Genomic DNA, 19,980 nt, shown 5'->3' on the forward strand with positions numbered 1-19,980 from the left:
GGCATGCCGGGAGTTGTAGTCCCGTCGTCCATCTTCTCGCGTTCGCTCGCGGCGCCGTGCTACCACCGGGAAACTACAGCCGCTCGGCTGACGGTCGGCTGAGCGAGACGAGGGAGGCGGCTGCGGCGGCGGTCCGGGGGTCGGTGATCGAGGGCAGTGATGCCGGCGAGGCGGAGGACGCGACAGGTTTAAATGTATTTCTTGGCTGGAGGAAGGGGAGGGGGAGGGAAGGATCGGGGGTGTGGGGAAAGGAGAGGTTTCTTTTTCACCCCCCGTCGTCGACGATCTCCACAAAGCCTTTCTTTCCACTCGCTCCCTGACGTTCGGGGGGGGGGGGGGGGGGTTGTGCGGACGCTTCTGGAACATTCCGCGGCGATCGCGAGATCTACCGCACCCCCCCTCCCCCTTCCTCTGCCGCCGCCATCTTAGTTTCGGTGGGATCCCTGCCCCCACACCCACTGACAGCAAAACCCTCACCTCCCTCCCTCCCGCCCGCCTGCTCCGTGGTTGTTTTGCTTTTTTGTTTGTTTGTTTTGGCTACGTTTTATTTTTGAAGGGTGGTGTTTGAACTGTGTTTCTTCCCCCACCCCCAGCGTAAATATTGTTTTAATTCTTCGCTCCCGAACCATGAGTGCAGCGCCTGGCTGCGAGCCCATGAGGAAAAGGCTGAGGCTGGAAGTTGCCCCCCCCCGGCAGCTCTCCCCTTCCAGCGCCTGCCCACCCGAGAGAAGCACTGGCCTGTCAGTCCGCAAGAAAGGTCTGTAACCAGGCAAAAGCCTGCCCCCCCCCCCCCCTTCGTACCACACAGCAGTCTGCACTTCACCTGGAGGAAGGCTCCATGCCAGGCTTGAATACCCATTCATTTCTAGGCAATGCCATCTTGTCACCTCTGCCATAGGTTAGAAGCAAAGTTTCAAGAAAGCCTTCAAGTTCTTTGACAAGGTTGCCATCAAGTTTAGTTGGACCTCTGCCTGGAGATTCCGTCGCCCCTTTGCCAAAAAAAAAATCATTGTTTCCTATTTCCAGTTAGGGGGGGGGAAAAAAATAAACAAAAGTTCCGGCAGAAAGTAAAATCCTATGGATTTTGTCCTGTTGCGAGGTCCAGGCAGCAACACAATGAGTTTCTGGGGAGTACCAAGACAACTCTGAAGGGCCACCATGTTGAATGTGGCCCAAATCATTTCAACCAGATTCCCACTTCCTGATACAACTCAGTCAGTTTTACATTTCGATCTTGGCTTAGCCCTTTGCTCTTACTTATTTTCTCAATGATCCACTTGTTAGCATTTCCTGCACCAAGTTTGTAGATTTGTTCACAAGTTAACAAATCTGTGGGAAGTTGGTGGGAAGCAGAATTTTGTTATCTCGACAAAAGTTAATATGTTACTAAGGATTTAATCAGCAATAAATGCTGTTGGTTGCGAATCCTATTAGATCGAATGGATCAGTTGGAGTGACACAGGCAATGAAGAAATTACAAGAGTAAGGGGATGTGATGGAAGGGAGAACAGTTGCAGATACAGTCACATAGGTGGGTTAACTCCAGGAAAGGTAAGAGTGGTAGGTTGCAAGCAAATATGCTGATTTGAAAAATGTAGGGGGTGATGAATTCTCAGGGGAATGTAGCATGAACAGTCAGGTTTCTGGTATCGAGACTGGCTGTAATGTAATGAGGGGGATGTTTGGTTCCAAGAGATTGATTGTATTAGGGGACTCTAGTCCGAGGCACAGACAGACCTTTTTGTGGCCAGAAGCAAAAAATCGGAATGGTGTGTTGCCTCCCTGGTGCCAGGGTCAAGGATGTTTCAGAGAAGTTGTAGAATGTTCTCAAGGGGGAGAGAGTCAAGCAGGACGTCATTGTACACATTGGTTCCAATGACATAGGAAAGGAAAAAGATGAGAATCTGAAGGGAGAATATAAAGAGTTAGGCAGGAACTTAAAAAGTAAGTCCTGGAGAATAGTAGTATCTGGATTACTCCTGGTGCTACAAGCTAATGAGGATAGGAATAGGAGGATAGAGCAGATAAATGCCTGGCTGAGGAGCTGGTGTATGGAAGAAGGATTCACATTTTTGGATCGTTGGAATCTTTTCTCTGGTAGCAATGACCTGTACAAGAAGGACGGATTACACCTGAATTGCAAGGGGGCTAATATAGTGGCAGGGAGATTTGCGAGAGCAGCAAAGGAAGAATTAAGCTAGTAAGGGGGGGGGGGAGAGAAAGGGCCCCAGGGAGGTAGTGAGGAAAGAGATCAATCTGAGACTGGCACAGTTGAGAAAAGAAGCGACTCAAACAGTCAGGGCAGACAGGGACAAAGAGAACAAGGAAGGACTGATAAATTGCATTTATTTCAATGCAAGAGGCTTAACATGGAAGGTAGATGAACCCAGGGCAAGGTTCGGAACATGGGACTGGGATATCATAGCAATTACAGAAACATATCTCTGGTATGGACAGCTTAATGTTCCAGGATACAAATGCTACAGGAAGGACAGAAAGGGAGGAGGGGGTGTGGCAGTTTACAGCTGTACTGAGGGAGGATATTCCTGGAAATACATCCAAAGAAGTTATTTTGGTGGAATTAAAAAAAAGGATGATTACTTTATTAGGATTGTATTATACACACCCTAATAGTCAAGAGGGAAATTGAGAAACAAATGTGTGAGGAGAATCCTCCGTTATCTGTAAGAACAATAGGGTGTTATGGTAGGGGATTTTAACTTTCCAAACATAGCCATAGTGTTAAGGGTTTAGATGGAGAGGAATTTATGTGCGCACAAGAAAATATTCTAATTCAGTATGTGGATGTGTGAAACGTTTTTTGCCAAGATGCAAAACATGACCTACTTTTTAGGAAATAAGACAGGGCAGGTGACTGAGGTGTCAGTGGGGGAAGCACTTTGAGACCAGCGATCATAATTCTATTAGTTTTAAATTAGTGATGGAAAAGGATAGTCTGGATTTAAAAGTTGAAGTTCTAAATTTGAGGAAGGCTAATTTTGATGGTATTAGGCAAGAACTTTCAAAAGCTGATCGGAGGCAGATGTTTGCAGGTAAAGGGATGGCTGGAAAGTGGGAAGCCTTCAGAGTCTAGAGACAGTTTATTCCTATTAGAGTGAAAGGAAAGGCTGGCAAGTGTAAGGAATGCTGGATGATGAGAGATATTGAGAGTTTGGTTAAGGAAAAAAAAGGAAGCATATGTCAGGTATAGACAGGATAGATCGAGTGAATCCTTAGAAGAGTATTAAGGCAGCAGGAGTGTACTTAAGAAGGAAATCAGGAGAGCAAAAAGGGGACATGAGATAGCTTTGGCAAATAGAATTAAGGAGAATCCAAAGGTTTTTTACAAATACATTAAGGACAAAATGGTAACTAGGGAGAGAATAGGGCTCTCAAAGATCAGTAAGGTGGTCTTTGTATGGAGCCGCAGGAGATGTGGGGGATACTAAACGAGTATTTTACATCAGTATTTACTATGGAAAAGGATATGGAAGATATAAATTGTAGGGAAATAGATGGTGATATCTTGAAAAATGTTCATATTACAAAGGAGGAAGTACTGGATGTCTTGAAACGCATAAAAGTGGATCAATGTCCAGGACCTGATCAGGTGTACCTAGAACTCTTTGGGAAGTGATTGCTGGGCCCCTTGCTGAGATATTTGTATCATCGATGGTCACAAGTGAGATGCCGGAAGACTGGAGGTTAGCTAATGTGGTACCACTATTAAGAAAGGTGGTAAGGAGAAGGGAACTATAGACCGGTGAGCCTAACATTGGTTGTGAGCAAGTTGTTGGAGGGAATCCTGAGGGACAGGATTTACATGTATTAGGAAAGGCAAGAATTGATTAGGGATAGTGAGCATGGTTTTGTGCGTGCAAAATCATGTCTCTCAAACTTGATTCAGTTTTTTGAAGAAGTAACAAAGAGGGTTGATGAGGGCAGAGCGGCGGACATGATCTATATGAACCTCAGTAAGGTGTTTGACAAGGTTCCCCAGGGGAGACTGGTTAGCAAGGTTAGACCTCGAGAAATACAGGGAGAACTAGCCATTTGGATACAGAACTGGCTCAAAGATAGAAGACAGAAGGTGGTGGTGGAAGGTTGTTTTTCAGACCGCAGGCCTGTGACCAGTGATGTGCCACAAGGATGGATGCTGGGTCCACTGCTTTTCATCATTTATGTAAATGATTTGGATGTGAGCATAAGAGGTCCAGTTAGTACGTTTGCAGATGACACCAAAATTGGAGGTGTAGTGGACAGTGAAGAAGGTTACCTCAGATTACAAGGGGAACTTGATCAGATGGTCAGTGGGCTGAGGTGTGTCAGATGGAGTTTCAGATAAATGCGAGGTGGTGTATTTTGGGAAGGCAAATCTTAGCAGGACATATACACTTAATGGTAAAGTCCTCGGGAGTGTTGCTGAAAAAGAGACCTTGGAGTGCAGGTTCATAGCTCCTTGAAACGAGTCGCAGGTAGTTAGGATATTGAAGAAAGCGTCTGGTATGTTTTCTTTTATTGCTCTGAATGTGGAGTACTGGAGTTGGGAGGTGATGTTGCGGCTGTACAGGACATTAGTTAGGCCACTTTTGGAATATTGCATGCAATTCTGGCCTCCTTGAAACTTGAAAGGTTCAGAAAAGATTTACAAGGATGTTGCCAGGGTTGGAGGATTTGAGCTATAGTGAGAAGTTGAATAGGCTGGGCTGTTTTCCTTGGAGTGTCGGAGGCTGAGGGGTTACCTTTATAAAGGTTTATAAAATTGTAGGGGTATGGATAGGATAAATTGACAAAATCTTTTTTCCCTGGAGTGGGGAAGTCCAGAACTAGAGGGCATAGGTTTAGGGTGAGAGAGGAAAGATATAAAAGAGACCTAAGGGGCAATGTTTTCACGCAGAGGGTGGTACATATGTGGAATGAGCTGCGAGAGTAAATGGTGGAGGCTAGTACAATTGCAACATTTAAAAGGCATCTGGATGGGTATATGAATAGGAAAGGTTTGGAGGGATATGGGTTGGGTGTTGGCAAGTGGGACTAGATTGTTTTGGAATATCTGATCGGCATAGACGAGTTGGACCGAAGGGTCTGTTTCTGTGCTGTACATCTCTATGACTCTAAATGCTGTACTATGAATTGAAGTCAATAGAAATGAAATTCTTTCAAGTAACTCTCTTAAGATATTTTAAAATAAAGAACTGTGGGTGCTGGAAATCTGAAACAAACACAAGTTGCTGGAGAAACTCAGCAGGTCTGGAGAGAAAGCAGAGTTCAAGTTTCGGGTTTGGTGGTGGCAGTACTTCAGAACTTTCAGAGCATCTGTTCTGAAAAAGGGTCAGAAGACCCAAAATGTTAGCTCTACTTTCTCTGCTCAGATGCTGCCAGATCTGCTGAGCTTCTCCAGCAATTTCTGTTTCTATCTTAAGTTTTTTTTTTGTATGAACCAAAGTGCTGTGCATCAGTTTCTGATGTGTTTGTGCTCCTAGGCCTGTGTTAAATTTCAGCTAAGAAAGTTGAATGAGAAGGCTACAAGTTGACTTCTGTAATTCAGGCATCATCTTTCTTCTCTTGATGTTTCCTGCTCTTTCTATGAGAGCTCTTTGGAAGTTCTCTATGATGATGGTGGCAGTGATGAGCAACTAAATATATATTACTTTTGAATTGTTTATGGATGCGATTTTGGGACAGAAATTATTTTGAATTTCACTGAATTACCGTTTAACTGAAAAACAAGCAGAGTAGAGGTGCTGAATCTCCAAAATGAGGCTGCATATTCTGTTTGATTTCACACCATTTGATTTAAAACAATAATCAGGCTTATTACATATTCATGAAAGTCACTCACTTTTCATAAACATTTCATAAAATGTTTGCTCCTTCAGGTTTGCGTTCATGTGTGGTATATACTCGACATTCTGCTTCGATTGCAGAGTGGCTATAGGAAGATATGTTGATGTAGTTATCTGAATACCTATTATAAAGAAAAACCTTCTGTACGCAATCTTTTTTTTTCTTTAAAAACATTTTACTGAACCTGGCATTTAAATTGAAATCTCTTTGCAAAATGTTCTGTGAATTATGCAGTGTTTTAGTGCAACTCACCGTAGTTTGTTTTGTCTTTAAAATATATCACAAATTGCAGAAGTATTATGTGCCGAAGGAGGCTATCTGGCTCATTGTGCCTGCTGGCTCTCCAAAGGCATTCTTTCAGTCCTCTTTAGAGCAGTCCACTAGGATTATAGCAACTTCACCTTTACTTACAATGTACCAAGAACTGTACACAATGCTGTAACTCAGGTCTAACAAATGTCTTATATTTATTTTCCTTTCATCCTTACTCTGACCCCTCTGATGAACTTAACTAACTTAGCTATCTATAGTTTATTTTATGACCCTGCTATCATACTTTGTGCCATTCTCCCACATTTTCTCCATACCCTTTCACATTGTTTCTATTTAAATAATTATCCAACGTCCTTATGATTACTGTTGTTGAACCTGCATCCGTGTGGGTCCCGGCAGTACTTTCCAGACCAGAACCAACTCGTGAAAACATATAACTCTGGTATTCTTCTCTAATATTCTCTCTTGCTACTCAAACCTTTGCTAAGTTACTTTAATGTCTTTTCAGCTGTACCAGCAAAACACCATGGAAGTAACTCCGTCCCAACTCTGTTCAGTTGCAATCTGTCTGGTTTGTAAGGGTGTCATCTTCTACAGAGCCAGTCCCAGAAATCTAAAGCCCTATCTCCTGCACCATGTTTCCAGCCATAAGTTCATCTAACCTTATTCTTCTATTTCTGTACTCATTTATATATGGCACTGGAAGTAAACTGAAGATTAGAACTTTTCAGGTCCTGCTTCATAATTTTCTACCTAAATTCTGATTGTAGGACCACATTCTTCTTTTTACCTAAAACATTGGTACCAATGTGGAACGTAACTTCTAGCTGTTCATCCTTTCCGAAAGAATGTCCTGCAGTTGCTCTGAGACATCATTGACCCTGGCACCAGGGAGACCACATGAAGTCTTCCCTGTGGCCACAGAAAAATCTGTCTGTTCCTTTAACCAACTAATCCCTTATCACTATTGCTCATCCTTTCTCCCTCATCACATTGTCCCCTCCTGTTCAGTTGAATTGCCATACATGCTACTCTGATCGCAACTGTTTGAGGAACCAGTGCCCTCATTAGCATGGTTTGTGAGCAGGACCCAGGGAACTCTTGTGATACCTGTCTGTTTCTCTTAGAAGGACTGCTGGTACCTTTCTGCTTCCGGACGCTTAAACCGTTGTGTGACCATCTCTCTCTGAATGTACTATTCACGTAACTATTAACCTCATGGATATGCCACATTAACTTCAGTTGTTGCCAAGTCCTGAAATCTGGAGCTCACGTTTTTGTAGCTGACCATGCTTGGTTGTCTAGGACACTGGTAGTGTCCATGGCTTCCCATATTATAAGCCAGATATTCCACTTGATTGATCTATAATGGCACATCTTAACTTTACTGCTTTTACGTTAACCTTTATTATGTTTTGGATTTGTTAAATTACTTGATCATCTTGGGTCTGATTTGCCTTTTATTTCTGGTATCTCTCATTTAAGTTCCAGTACACCAATTCATTGGGTTATACAGTATGGAAACAGACCCTTCAGCCCAACTTGTTCACAACAACTAGTTATCCAAAACTGATGTAGTCCCATTTGCAGGCTTTTGGCTTAACATTCTTTTCTAATTTGCAGCAATGTAAAGACAGTCACTATTGCAGTTTCCTACCAACCAATTAACTTACTTAAAAAAAGAGTAGAGGGGGAGAAAAGTACTCCTGTCCACTCTTCACAAAATTTCCCATCCAACACACCTTACTGCTTGCGGTAAAACTTACTTAAAACATTTCTTTTCTCAGACAAACTCACTCTGCCTTTCTGTTGCTCAGGAGAATTTTGCACCTTTACTGACCAAGTATCTTGCTTCTGTGGTGTAAGGTGTGTGAGATATAACTTTTGATGAGATACGTAATCTGTTTTAGAGTTTAGGTTTTGAACTGGTGGCATATGGGTTTTGGTCTTTGTATATGAGGGTGTTTATGACCTTGGCAGTAGTTCTAGAGTCTTATTTTTTTAAAAGATAGTGATATGAGCAACAGAGCCCTTGGGTGATAATGAGGATCTTTATGTTGGGACAAAGTGGGTAGAATAAACATTGAAGAGTATTAGCTTGCTTTCAGTTCAAAGATTTCCTTAGGAGAAAAACTAATAGCTTGGAATTTTTTTTTCCATAAAACATTTTCCCTAGAGAAAGTAGTTTGGAATAGTTAAGAAATAGTTACCACACATCAGGCTACTTAATATGAGGCAGTGGTGTTGGAGGTGGTATGGCTAACTAATAGAAGACAGAAAGTTGGAGTAAGGTGGAAGTTTTCAGGATGATAACTTGTAACCACTGGTGTGCCACAGGGATCAGTTTAGAGGTCACAATTATTTATAATATGTATTAATGATATGGATGAAGAAAGTGAATATACTATTGCAAGTATGTAGATGATACAAAAATAGGTGGGAAGGTAGGTGGTGAAGATGACACCGGAATATACACAGGTTAGTTGAATGGGCAAAATCTTGACAGATGGAATGCAATGTGGGGAAATATGAGGTTATGCACTTTGGCAGGAAGAGTAAAAGAGCAGAATATTATTTAAATGGAGAGAGACTGCAGAAAGCTATAGATCAGAGGGATTTGGGAATCCTTGACTGTGAATCACAAAAACGCTAGGATTTAAGTTCAGCAGCTAATAAGGGAAGGTGATTAGGATATTGGCTGCTCTTTCAGTGGGAATGGAGTATATAAGTAGGTTTTGCGAAATCTATACATGGCAGTAGTCAAACCTCAGCTGGAATACTATGAACAATTTTGGCCCCTTACCTAAGGAAATATATACTACAGGCCATAGAATGTTCACTAGCCTTAACATATGAGGAGAAATTGAGTAGATTGATACTATACTTGTTGGAATATAAAGGAATGTGAGATGACAATATCGAAACATACAACATTTTTAGGGGACTTGACGGGATGGATGTGGAAAGGTTGTTTCCCCTTGTGAGGGTCTCGGACCAGAGGCCATAATGGGGGGGGGGGGGGATTTTACTCTCTGAAGGTAATGAATCTGTGGAATTCTTTACCCCACAGAGACTGTTGTGACTGGGTCAGTAAGTATATTCAAGGTATGATGAACACATTTTTAATCACTAAGGGAATCCAGTGTTATGGGGTAAAGTTGAGAATTATCAGCCATGATCTCATTGAATGTAGGAACAGACTTGTAGGCTGAATAGCCTACTTCTGTTCTTAGGTCTTATGGTCTTATGGTTTTGAAGGGCAAAATACAAAATATTTGAGTATGTGATGCTTGCACAGGAGATAATGTTTTCAAAATTTTTTGGAGTATTTTTATTTAACCTATTCTTCTAATCTACCTGTTCAGAGATGTTATTACACACCTCTAGAACAGGTGGGACTTGAACCTCTGCCTCTCAGTCTGGGTTAGGGATACTACTACTGTGCTACAAGAGGGCCTTTGGAGGTGATGTTTTGTCAATAAAAAGACAATGGAACAGCAAAATGAATTAAAATTAATAGTAGAAACCTACTTAGAGATGAACTGAATGGTCAGTTTATATAGAATCTTGTATCATAATCTATTTTTTAAAAATTGCAAAAGTCTGCATAAATACTCTTCTAGATGTAAACAAGACAGATAGAAATATTGGAGGAAACCAAGTGACAAGTGTACATCAGGAATAAGGCATTAAGCAGTGGATGTGAAAATAAGTTAAACAATTGTCTCCATAATACCCAAATATGAATTAATATTTATGTTTTAAAAGTGTAATTTTTGAAATTATAAATTGTGTGGTAACATGTGTTTTGGTATTTTACAGGCCGAAGGCAAAAGTGGGAAGATTTAGTGACAGGCAAATGTAAAGGGAGAAAGATGGATCATGCCAGGTACAATCCCCAATTTATAGCATTTATTGCCCGTGGTGTAGTAATTCCTATTCTGCATGAATGCAGTCGTGTTCCCCAAGAGTGTAGTGAACAACAAGATGCTTCCCTTTGCGTCTGAATGTATCAGCAGCTACAGGCTGCTCTCCAGTGTGCCGGATTTGCAATGTACAATTAATACTAAGTCACTTGATATTTTTCTTCTGATGGTAATTTCTGGTAATAGTAGGCACAAGATGAGTGTTTCGAGTAAACCTCTTCACAGAAAAAGTTAACATTTGTGTGTTGAGGATACAACTGAAAGAAAAGAGAGCAAGAAATAGTTGACAAATTTTTAAACTGATTTGTAGGTATGGTAGTCCACTAGTAATGTCATTAGATTAATAATTAGAAATTGAATTTAATATTAAGAATTGTAAAATAATAAATCTCATAATTTTGTGGGTTGGTACCAGATAAAATGACCTCAATCCTCTGCCATTTATTGATTCTAAATATCCTCAAACTAGCCACAGATAAAATAACTGAAAGTTTATCATGATTAACAAGAGCTAGAGATTGGATTGAGGCTTTGCAACCAGAATCTTAGTCTTAGCTTGGGGATACCTATGGTCAAATTGAAATCCTTTTTGTTTTGTTTTCTCTGGAGTATTTTGGTTTTGTATGTGTCTCTTTCTAAAAATCTAAAATTCAGCTCCTTTTGGAGAACATGGAATATGCAAGAAACATACTTAGATTGAGCTATTACTTTCTGGCTGTCGAGCATATTATTCAGTTTTTTTGGGTGTGCACAGGAAAGAATTTTTTAAAAAAATTAGTTTACTTTAACAGAGCATGGCTAATTTATCAAATGCACATTTGTATGCATTGAAATAGTTGTTCATTTAGCTCAATGTATTATTTTTCAGCCCTGAACAAATGCTGCAAGTCAAAGGTGGAAAATTGGAAGGAACTTCTCAAGGTGGAAATGTGGATGTACCAACAGTCCAGTATACACAGCAAAGCAGTTCTGTTAATATTTCAGAAAATGAGTCCAAAAACAGTATATCACCGGGGTGCCATGTGGTGGAAGAGAAAACCAAGAATCAGAAAGTGAAAACTTCCAAGAGTTCAGAGGCTGAGAAATTTAAATGGACGACCAGAAGTGTTGTCAGATGTACTTCTGAGAGTGATACAGATAACCAAAAAGCCCCAACTACCAAAGTGGAAAGCTCTGGTTCTGGAGAGAATAGTAAGAGCATTATCCCAGACAATAAAAAGTGCAAGACACTTGAGGAATGGGTAATAAAACCTTCAAGTGCAAAAGGAGCAAAAAATACCACACCAATTCGACCTGGTGGGATAACACCTCTTAAGGAGGAGCATCATATTGTCGACCTTGAGGATTCAAAGTCATTTGAAAATCCCCTTGACGACATATATGTTGTTCCAGAAAGTCCAATCTCTGATTCTAGCTGTGAACAATATATGCCAAGCACAAGTGGAACTGGAAAGCAAGATGCTGGAAAGAGAGACACCAGAATATGTCTTTCTGTTAAGAAAGAGACTGAGTCTGTCTTGCCTATGCAAATAGATACTTCAGGTAATAGTTCCTTTGAATTAGAGACTGAACTTAATTGTTTATCAGCCAAAGTTTCAGAAGATTTGGATGACAGTTCACTTACCCAGCAAGTTCACTGTTTTGACTCTCATTCTGGTAATAAAATAGTTGAGGAAATGATGGAAGTGGATAAAGACATAAATTACCGATTTGAAGATCCATTTGTAAAGGCACAACCTAAAGCATTTAATGGTTTAAAGGATGGAACACAGAAGCCAGAGCAAAAAATAAACCTATCAACTAGTTCATCTTCACAGCTGGGAAATCAGAAGGGACCCTCAAAACCATTGAGAAAAATCACAGATCATTTTGAGTACTTGGGCAGAAAGTCACAAAAGTTGAACAGGTAAATTCTTTTAATGTTTCTGTATTTTGGCAGTGACTGAGACTCTAAACCTTTCCCGCATGATCTAAGACCAGCAATGACAAGCTGATCTTTTCAGTTGTAGAGTTATACAGCACGGAAGCATACTCTTCGATCGGACTCGTCCATGCCAACCAGGTATCCTAAATAGATCTAGTCCCATTTGCCAGCATTTGGCCCGTATCCCTGTAAACCTTTCCTATTCATGTTCCCTCCAGATGCTTTTGGATATTGTAATTACATCCACCTCCACTACCTCGTCTGGCAGCTTGTTACATACACTCACCACTCTCTGCATGAAAAAAACTGCTGCTCAGGTCCCTTTTAAATCTTTCTGCTTTCACGATAAGCTATGCCCTCTAGTTTTGGACTCCCCTACCCCAGGAAGAGACCTTGGCCATTCACCCCATCATGATTTTATAAACTTCTTTTGAGGTCATCCCTCAACCTCTGATGCTCCAGGGAAAAAGGCCCCACCCTGTTCAGTCTCTCCCATATAGCTCAAACCCTCCAGTCTTGGGAACATCTCTTAATTTTTTCTGAAACCTTTCAAATTTCACAGCATCTTTCCTATAGCAGGGCGACCAGAATTGGACGCAGTATTCTAAAAGTGGACCAACCAATGTCCTATACCGTTGCAACATTACGTCCCAACCCCTATACTCAATGCAATGACCAATGAAGCTAGCATGCCAAATGCCGCCTTCACATACTGTCTATCTGTGACATAATTTTCAAGGAAGTATGGTGAAGCATACAGCCAAAAATGGTTCATATTTTCACTCTATACTGACATATGTACTTTCCACTAAGGTTATTATAAGGATATTATAATTAACTTAATTTTTCTACTTTTAGAGAGTGGTAAATTTCCTAGGATTCCTATTGCTATTTGCACAAACAACATTTGTTATGTGTTCACATATGGACATCAAGGAAAGACAGACTTTGATTAGGCTGGGATTTTCCTCTTGTTGGAGTGGTAGATTTGAGCATAAACCTTTATGGCAAGGTATTGGAGAGTGATGTGGAACTACCTCATCATGGAGTCACTGACTTCAGTAAACCAGGAAGAGAAAAGAAATCCTGAGGGACATGATTTACATGCATTTAGAAAGTCAAGGACAGATTAGGGAGAGCCAGCATGGCTTAGTGCATGGGGTATCGTATCTCACTAACTTGACTTGAGTTTTTTGAAGAAATGACAAAGAAGATTGATGAAGGCAAAGTGGTAGACATTGTCTATATGGATGTCAGGAAGGTGTATGACAACGTTCTGCATGATAGACTGTTAGCACGGTAAGATCACATAGAATCCGGGGGGAACTAGCCAATTGGATACAAAATTGGCTTGAAGGTCGGAGATACAAGATGGTGGTGGAAGATTGTTATTTTGGACTGAAAGACCATGACCAGTGGTCCTCCATGGCACACTTAAAGATACACACCGCAGAATCGCCAAACAAAACTAATAGCCAAGTCCCATACTCATGAAGATGGCCTTAACCGTGATCTTGGGTTCATGTTGCTCTATATGTGACCCCACCAAAGTGTTCTATACCTGTAAAATCTTCGTTACTGTCCTGTTTTTGACACCATCATCTTGATAAATTGTTATGATCTCTCTCTACCTTAATTAGTCTACAGTTTAGGATTATGTATTATTTTCGTTAGATTGTCAGCATGCTTGTTATTCCAGTCATTTGTCTCCAGCACCATCTTATTTTTGATTTTTCGTAATTACCTCTATGCCGTATTTAATCGGATGATAGGTCATGCCTTCATTTGTTATTCAGCTGTTGATACTTTACTCACACTGTTGCCACTCTTGATCACCTGCAGAGACTTATTATTGTCAACTCTTCACTCACACCATGATCCTTTGATCTATCTCCCTATACATTCTGTGCCTGTGTGCTTCTCTTTCACTTCGCCTGATGAAAGGGCAATGCTCAGAAAGCTTGGACTATAACTTGGTGTCATCCGACTATAAAAATATTGTTTTATACTACAGGCAAAGTTAGGAGGGAGCAAATGGAACAGAGTTACAGAATGTACCAGCCTGTTAAATGGTTGTGTGGTAGCCTTGCATATTATGTACTCTTGAATGTCTCAATTGAACCTGTCTTCATCACACTTCTAGGCAACTACTTCTGAGTTAAAAATATTTTCCTCACTTTATCCTTCCTTTTTCTTTTGCAGATCATGTTGAATCTATGCTGTCTTATTTTTGTTCCTTTCACAATAGGGAACAGTTTCTCCCTGTCTGTTCTGTCCAGCCTGCTCATAGTTTTGAAAATTTCTATCACATATCCTCTTTGTAGCCCTGTCTCCAAAGAGAACTGTCCCAACTTCTTCAATTTATCTTCATAACTGAAGTTCTTTCTCCCTGGAATCATTCTTGTAAGCTGCTTCTGCAATGTCTCAAATGCATTCACATCTTTCTCATAATGTAATGTCCAGAATTGCACATAATACTCCAGCTGAGATCGAACAAGCATCTTATATGGTTAACATCACCTCCTTGCTCTTGTACTATATCGTCGTATTACTAAAGCAGTGGATACTGTATGTCTTATGTCCTGCTAACTCTACCTGTCCTGCTGTTGATGATCTGTGTGCATATACAACCAGGTCCCTCTTTTTTTTTTTTGCACCCCTGCCTTTGAATCATACTCCCTATTTTATATTGTCTTTCAATGTTCTTCTTCCCAAAACGTATCACCTCACACTTTTTTCTGCATTGGAGCTCATCTGCCACCTATCTTTCCATTCCACCAACTTGTTTATGTTCTACAGTATCGTCTTCACAGTTTACAATTCTTTCAAGGTTTTTTAAATTCATTCATGGGATGAGGGTGTCACTGGCTCAGCCAGCATTTATTGCCCACTAGAGTGCAGTTAAGAGTCGATCACATTTCTGACACTGAAAACTTTGAAATTGTCTACTGCATACCAAGATACGGATCATTAATACCTATTATGAAAAGCAAGATCCCAAGACTGATCCTTGGGCACTTCATTATAAACTTTGTACCTGCCTGAAAATTATTACTGTCTGCACATGCTCTTGGAACAAAGAAAAGGCTGTTACAGTTAAAAGGTTAGCATGATTAGAAATCATTGTTAGGAAGAAGGGTAAATCCAGAGTCAGTACAGTGTTAGTCATATGTTTTAACATATTGTAAGTCAGCTCTGTTTTTTGTTGTTGCTTAGCTGTTAATTGCAGACTGTCTTTTTCTGTTTTATAAATGCTGTCTCCAGACAGGTTTCTGCACATTTTCAACCTGTTTGTGAGTAAATCAGCATTCTGACTCATGGATTTTTGATGGGGCCATTGTTTTTGATCAATCCAGGCAATAGTGAGGTCAGTAAGCAAATGGAAGTAAGGTTGTATTGCCCAGTTTACCTGCATGAGACTTAAGAAATAGGAGCAGGACATTCAGCACTTTGAGCCTATTTCACCATTTGATAAGAGCATGGCTGATATCTACCTTAATCCTACCTTCTTGTACTATTCCCATATTCCTTCCCCCTTCCTATCCAAAAATCTTGTGATCTTTGTTATGAGTATATTGAAGAGAATGAGCATTCACAGCTCTCTGGGGTAGAAATTTCCGACATTTCGCAACTCTAAGGGAAGAAATTTCTCTTCACCTTAGTTCAGTAAGACTAACCACTAACGAGGCTATGATCTCGTCCTTCTATGCAAGTAGAGAGATCAGCTAACTTGGCTCAGATCATGAATCAAGTCTATGATCTTTCAGAAGTCTTTGGCCTAGTAGACAACTGGTATATGTTCTCACTTTAAGTCAGCTAAAACATTCCTAGCTTACGTTTGTGATTACAAGATGTGCATAAAAATATCTTCGAACAAATGAGTGACTTGTAAAAGTTTTACTTGTTTTTGTATGCAATATTTGGTCAGATTTTGTTATGTTCCCAGCGATGCTGCTACGAAAACCTGTTCATGGTGAACAAGGGAAATTAGAGTATCACCTCCAAGGAAAGGATATACGAATTGGTCAAAGAACAGGATTGGGAATAACTTAGATTTTAACAAGGGAGCACAAAGGTATTTATTAAAAGGGATAAAGTGGAGTATGAGTGTAAGATTGAGGTACATACAAATTGAATGTGGCAGAACACTGAAGGAAATCAGTTGTGTGTGGAAATGATGTTGCAAACATTAATGGGATTAAAGACCTATCAAGCCTTGGGGCCCAATAATCTACATTCGGGTACTTAAGGAAGTGGCCCTATAAATAACGGATGCATTGGTGGTCATCTTTCAAGTTTCTGTAGGCTCTGGATAGTTCCTGTGGACTGGAAGGTAGTGTGAGATATTGTATTCTAGGTCCCTTCACTAACCCACTCACAAGCGCTTTATGTTATTCATAGTCATACAGTCAAGGAGATGTACAGCATGGATACAGACCCTTCAGTCCAACCCCGTCCATGCCAATCAGATATCGCAACCTAATATAGTCCCACCTGCCACCACCTGGCCCATATCCCTCCAAACCCTTCCAATTCATATACCCATCCACTTGCCTTTTAAATGTTCCAATTGCACCATCCTCAACTTCCTCCAGAGGCTCATTCCATACACGTATGTGTGACAAAGTTGTCCCTTGGGTCTTTCATATATCTTTCCCCTCTCACCCTAAACCTATGCCTCTAGTTCTGGACTCCCCCCAACCCCAGGGAAAAGACTTTGTCTATTTATCCTATCCATGCCCCTCATGATTTTGTAAACCTCTATAAGGTCACTCCTAAGCCTCTGACGCTCCAGGGAAAGCAGCCCCAGCCTGTTCAGCCTCTCCCTATAGCTCAAATCCTTCAACTCTGGCAACATCCTTGTAAATCTTTTCTGAACCCTTTCAAGTTTCACAACATCTTTCAGATAGGAAGGAGACCAGATTTGCACGAAATATTCCAACAGCGGACTGACCAATGTCCTGTAGAGGCGCAACATGACCTCCCAACTCCTGTACTTAATACTCTGACTAATAAAAGAAAGCATACCAAATGCCGCCTTCACTATCCTATCTACGTGCGACTCCGCTTTCAAGGAGCTATGAACCTGCACTCCAAGGTCTTTTTGTTCAGCAACACTCCCGAGGACCTTACCATTAAGTGTATAAATTCTGCTAAGACTTGCTTTCACAAAATGCAGCACCTTGCATTTATCTGAATTAAACTCCATCTGCCACTTCTCAGCCCATTGGCCCATCTGGTTAAGATCCTGTTGTAATCTGAGGTAACCTTCGCTGTCCACTACACCTCCAATTTTGGTGTCATCTGCAAACTTACTAACTATACCTCTTATGCTCGTATCCAAATAATTTATGTATATAACAAAAAATAGAGGATCCACCACCGATCCTTGTGGCACTCCACTGGTCACAGGCCTCCAGTCTGAAAAACAACCCTCCACCACCACCCTCTGTCTTCTACCTTTGAGCCAGTTCTGTATCCAAATGGCGAGTTCTCCCTGTATTTCATGAGATCTAACCTTGCTCACCAGTCTCCCATGGGGAACCTTGTCGAATGCCTTACTGAAGTCCATATAGATCACATCTACTGCTCTGCCCTCATCAATCCTCTTTGTTACTTCTTCAAAAAACTCAATCAAGTGTGTGAGACATGATTTCCAGTGCACAAAGCCATGTTGACTATTCCTAATCAGTCCTTGCCTTTCCAAGTACATGTACATCCTGTCCCTCAGGATTCCCTCCAACAACCGACATCAGGCTCACTGGTCTATAGTTCCCTGGCTTGTCCTTACCACCCTTCTTAAACAGTGGCACCATGGTAGCCAACCTCCAATCTTCCGGCACCTCACCTGTGACTATCGATGATATCTATATCTCAGCAAGAGGTCCAGCAATCACTTCTGTAGCTTCCCACAGAGTTCTAGGGTACACCTGATCAGGTCCTGGGGATTTATCCACCTTTAACCGTTTCAAGACATCGCGCACTTCCTCCTTTGTAATATGGACATTTTGCAAGGTGTCACCATCTATTTCCCTACAGTCTATATCTTCCATATTCTTTTTCACAGTAAATACTGATGCAAAATATTCATTTAGTATCTCTCCCATTTTCTGTGGCTCCACACAAAGGCCGCCTTGCTGATTTTTGAGGGGCGCTATTCTCTCCCTAGTTATCCTTTTGTCCTTAACGTATTTGTAAAAACCCTTTGAATTCTCCTTAATTCTGTTTGCCAAGCTATCTCATGTCCCCTTTTTGCCCTCCTGATTTCCCTCTTAAGTATACTCCTACTGTCTGTATACTTTTCTAAGGATTCACTCGATCTATCCTGTCATAAAGTCATCATACCAACCAGATATCCCAACCCAATCTAGTCCCACCAGCCAGCACCCGGCCCATATCCCTCCAAACCCTTCCTATTCATATACCCATCCAAATGCCTCTTAAATGTTGCAATTGTACCAGCCTCCATCACTTCCTCTGGCACCTCATTCCATACATGTATCACTCACTGTGTGAAAAAGTTGCTCCTTAGGTCTGTTTTATATCTTTCCCCTCTCACCCTAAACCTATGCTGTCTATACCTTACTTATGCTTGCTTCTTTTTCTTAACCAAACCCTCAATTTCTTTAGTCATCCAGCATTTCCTATACCTACCAGCCTTTCCTTTCACCCTGACAGGAATATACTTTCTTTGGATTCTCATTATCTCATTCTTGAAGGCTTCCCGTTTTGCAGCCGCCCCTTTACCTGCGAACATCTGCCCCCAATCAGCTTTTGAAAGTTCTTGCCCAATACCGTCAAAATTTGCCTTTCTCCAATTCAACTTTTAGATCTGGTCTATCCTTTTCCATCACTATTTTAAATCTAATGGAATAATGGTCGCTGGCCCCAAAGTGCTCCCCCACTGACACATCAGTCACCTGCCCTGCCTTATTTCCCAAGAGTAGGTCAAGTACTGCACCTTCTCTCATAGGTACATCCACATACTGAATCAGAAAATTTTCTTGTCCACACTTAACAAATTCCTCTCCATCTAAACCCTTAATGCTATGGCAGTCCCAGTCTATGTTTGGAAAGTTAAAATCGTCTACCATAACCATCCTATTATTCTTACGGATAGCTGAGATCTCCTTACAATCTGTTTCTCAATTTCCCTCTGACTATTAGGGTGTCTATAATACAATCCCAATAAGGTGATCATCCCTTTTTTATTTCTCAATTCCACCCAAATAACTTCCCTGGATGTATTTCCGGGAATATCCTCCCTCAGCACAGCTGTAATGCTATCCCTTATCCAAAATGCCACCCCTCCTCCTGTGTTGCCTTCCTTTCTATCCTTCTTGTAGCATTTGTATCCTGGAACATTAAGTTGCCAGTCCTGCCCATCCCTGAGCCATGTTTCCGTAATTGCTATGATACCCCAGTCCCATGTTCCTAACCATGCCCTGAGTTCATCTGCCTTCTCCGTTAGGCACCTTGCATTGAAATAAATGCAGTTTAATTATTAGTCCTACCTTGTCCCTGCCTGCCTTGTCTGTTTGACTCTCTTCTGTTCTCAACTGTACCAGTCTCAGATTGTTCTCTTTCCTCGCTATCTCCCTGGGTCCCACCTCCCCACCTTACTAGTTTAAATCCTCCTGAGCAGCTCCAGCAAATCTCCCTGCCAGTACGTTTGTCCCCTTCCAATTTAGATGCAATCCATCCTTGGTGTACAGGTCACTTCTACACCAAAAGAGATTCCAATGATCCAAAAATGTGATTCCTTCTCCCATACACCAACTCCTCAGCCATGTATTCATCTGCTCTATCCTCCAATTCCTGCCCTCACTAGCTCGTAGCACCGGGAGTATTCCAGATATTACTACTCTTGAGGACCTCCTTTTTAAATTCCTGCCGAACTCTCTGTAATCACCCTTCAGAATCTCAACCTTTTTCCTTTCTATGTCGTTGGTTCCAATGTGGACAATGACCTTTTGCTGGCCGCTCTCCCCCTTGAGAACATTCTGCACC

At 41.2% G+C, this 19,980-nt stretch overlaps 1 protein-coding gene across 2 annotated transcripts in view; it reads left to right on the plus strand.

Annotated features, from left to right (window-relative positions):
• The first annotated feature begins 50 nt into the window (after positions 1-50).
• The window catches only part of parga (poly (ADP-ribose) glycohydrolase a), a 204,259-nt gene continuing 184,329 nt past the window's right edge, over positions 51-19,980 (plus strand). The window contains exons 1-3 of one of the 2 annotated variants that reach the window (XM_043679037.2): positions 51-194; positions 9,943-10,009; positions 10,915-11,952. In XM_043679037.2, the coding sequence (XP_043534972.2) occupies positions 9,996-10,009; positions 10,915-11,952 (1,052 nt within the window). In that variant the 5' untranslated portion in view covers positions 51-194; positions 9,943-9,995. Of the gene's footprint in view, positions 195-612; positions 758-9,942; positions 10,010-10,914; positions 11,953-19,980 lie in introns of those variants that run through there. The other variant, XM_087982399.1, reaches the window with a different exon arrangement.

This window comes from Chiloscyllium plagiosum, unplaced genomic scaffold (assembly GCF_037043375.1).
Source record: "Chiloscyllium plagiosum isolate Xiang-an unplaced genomic scaffold, Cpla_swu_hap1 HiC_scaffold_43, whole genome shotgun sequence".
In the NCBI taxonomy this organism is placed as follows: Eukaryota; Metazoa; Chordata; class Chondrichthyes; order Orectolobiformes; family Hemiscylliidae; genus Chiloscyllium; species Chiloscyllium plagiosum.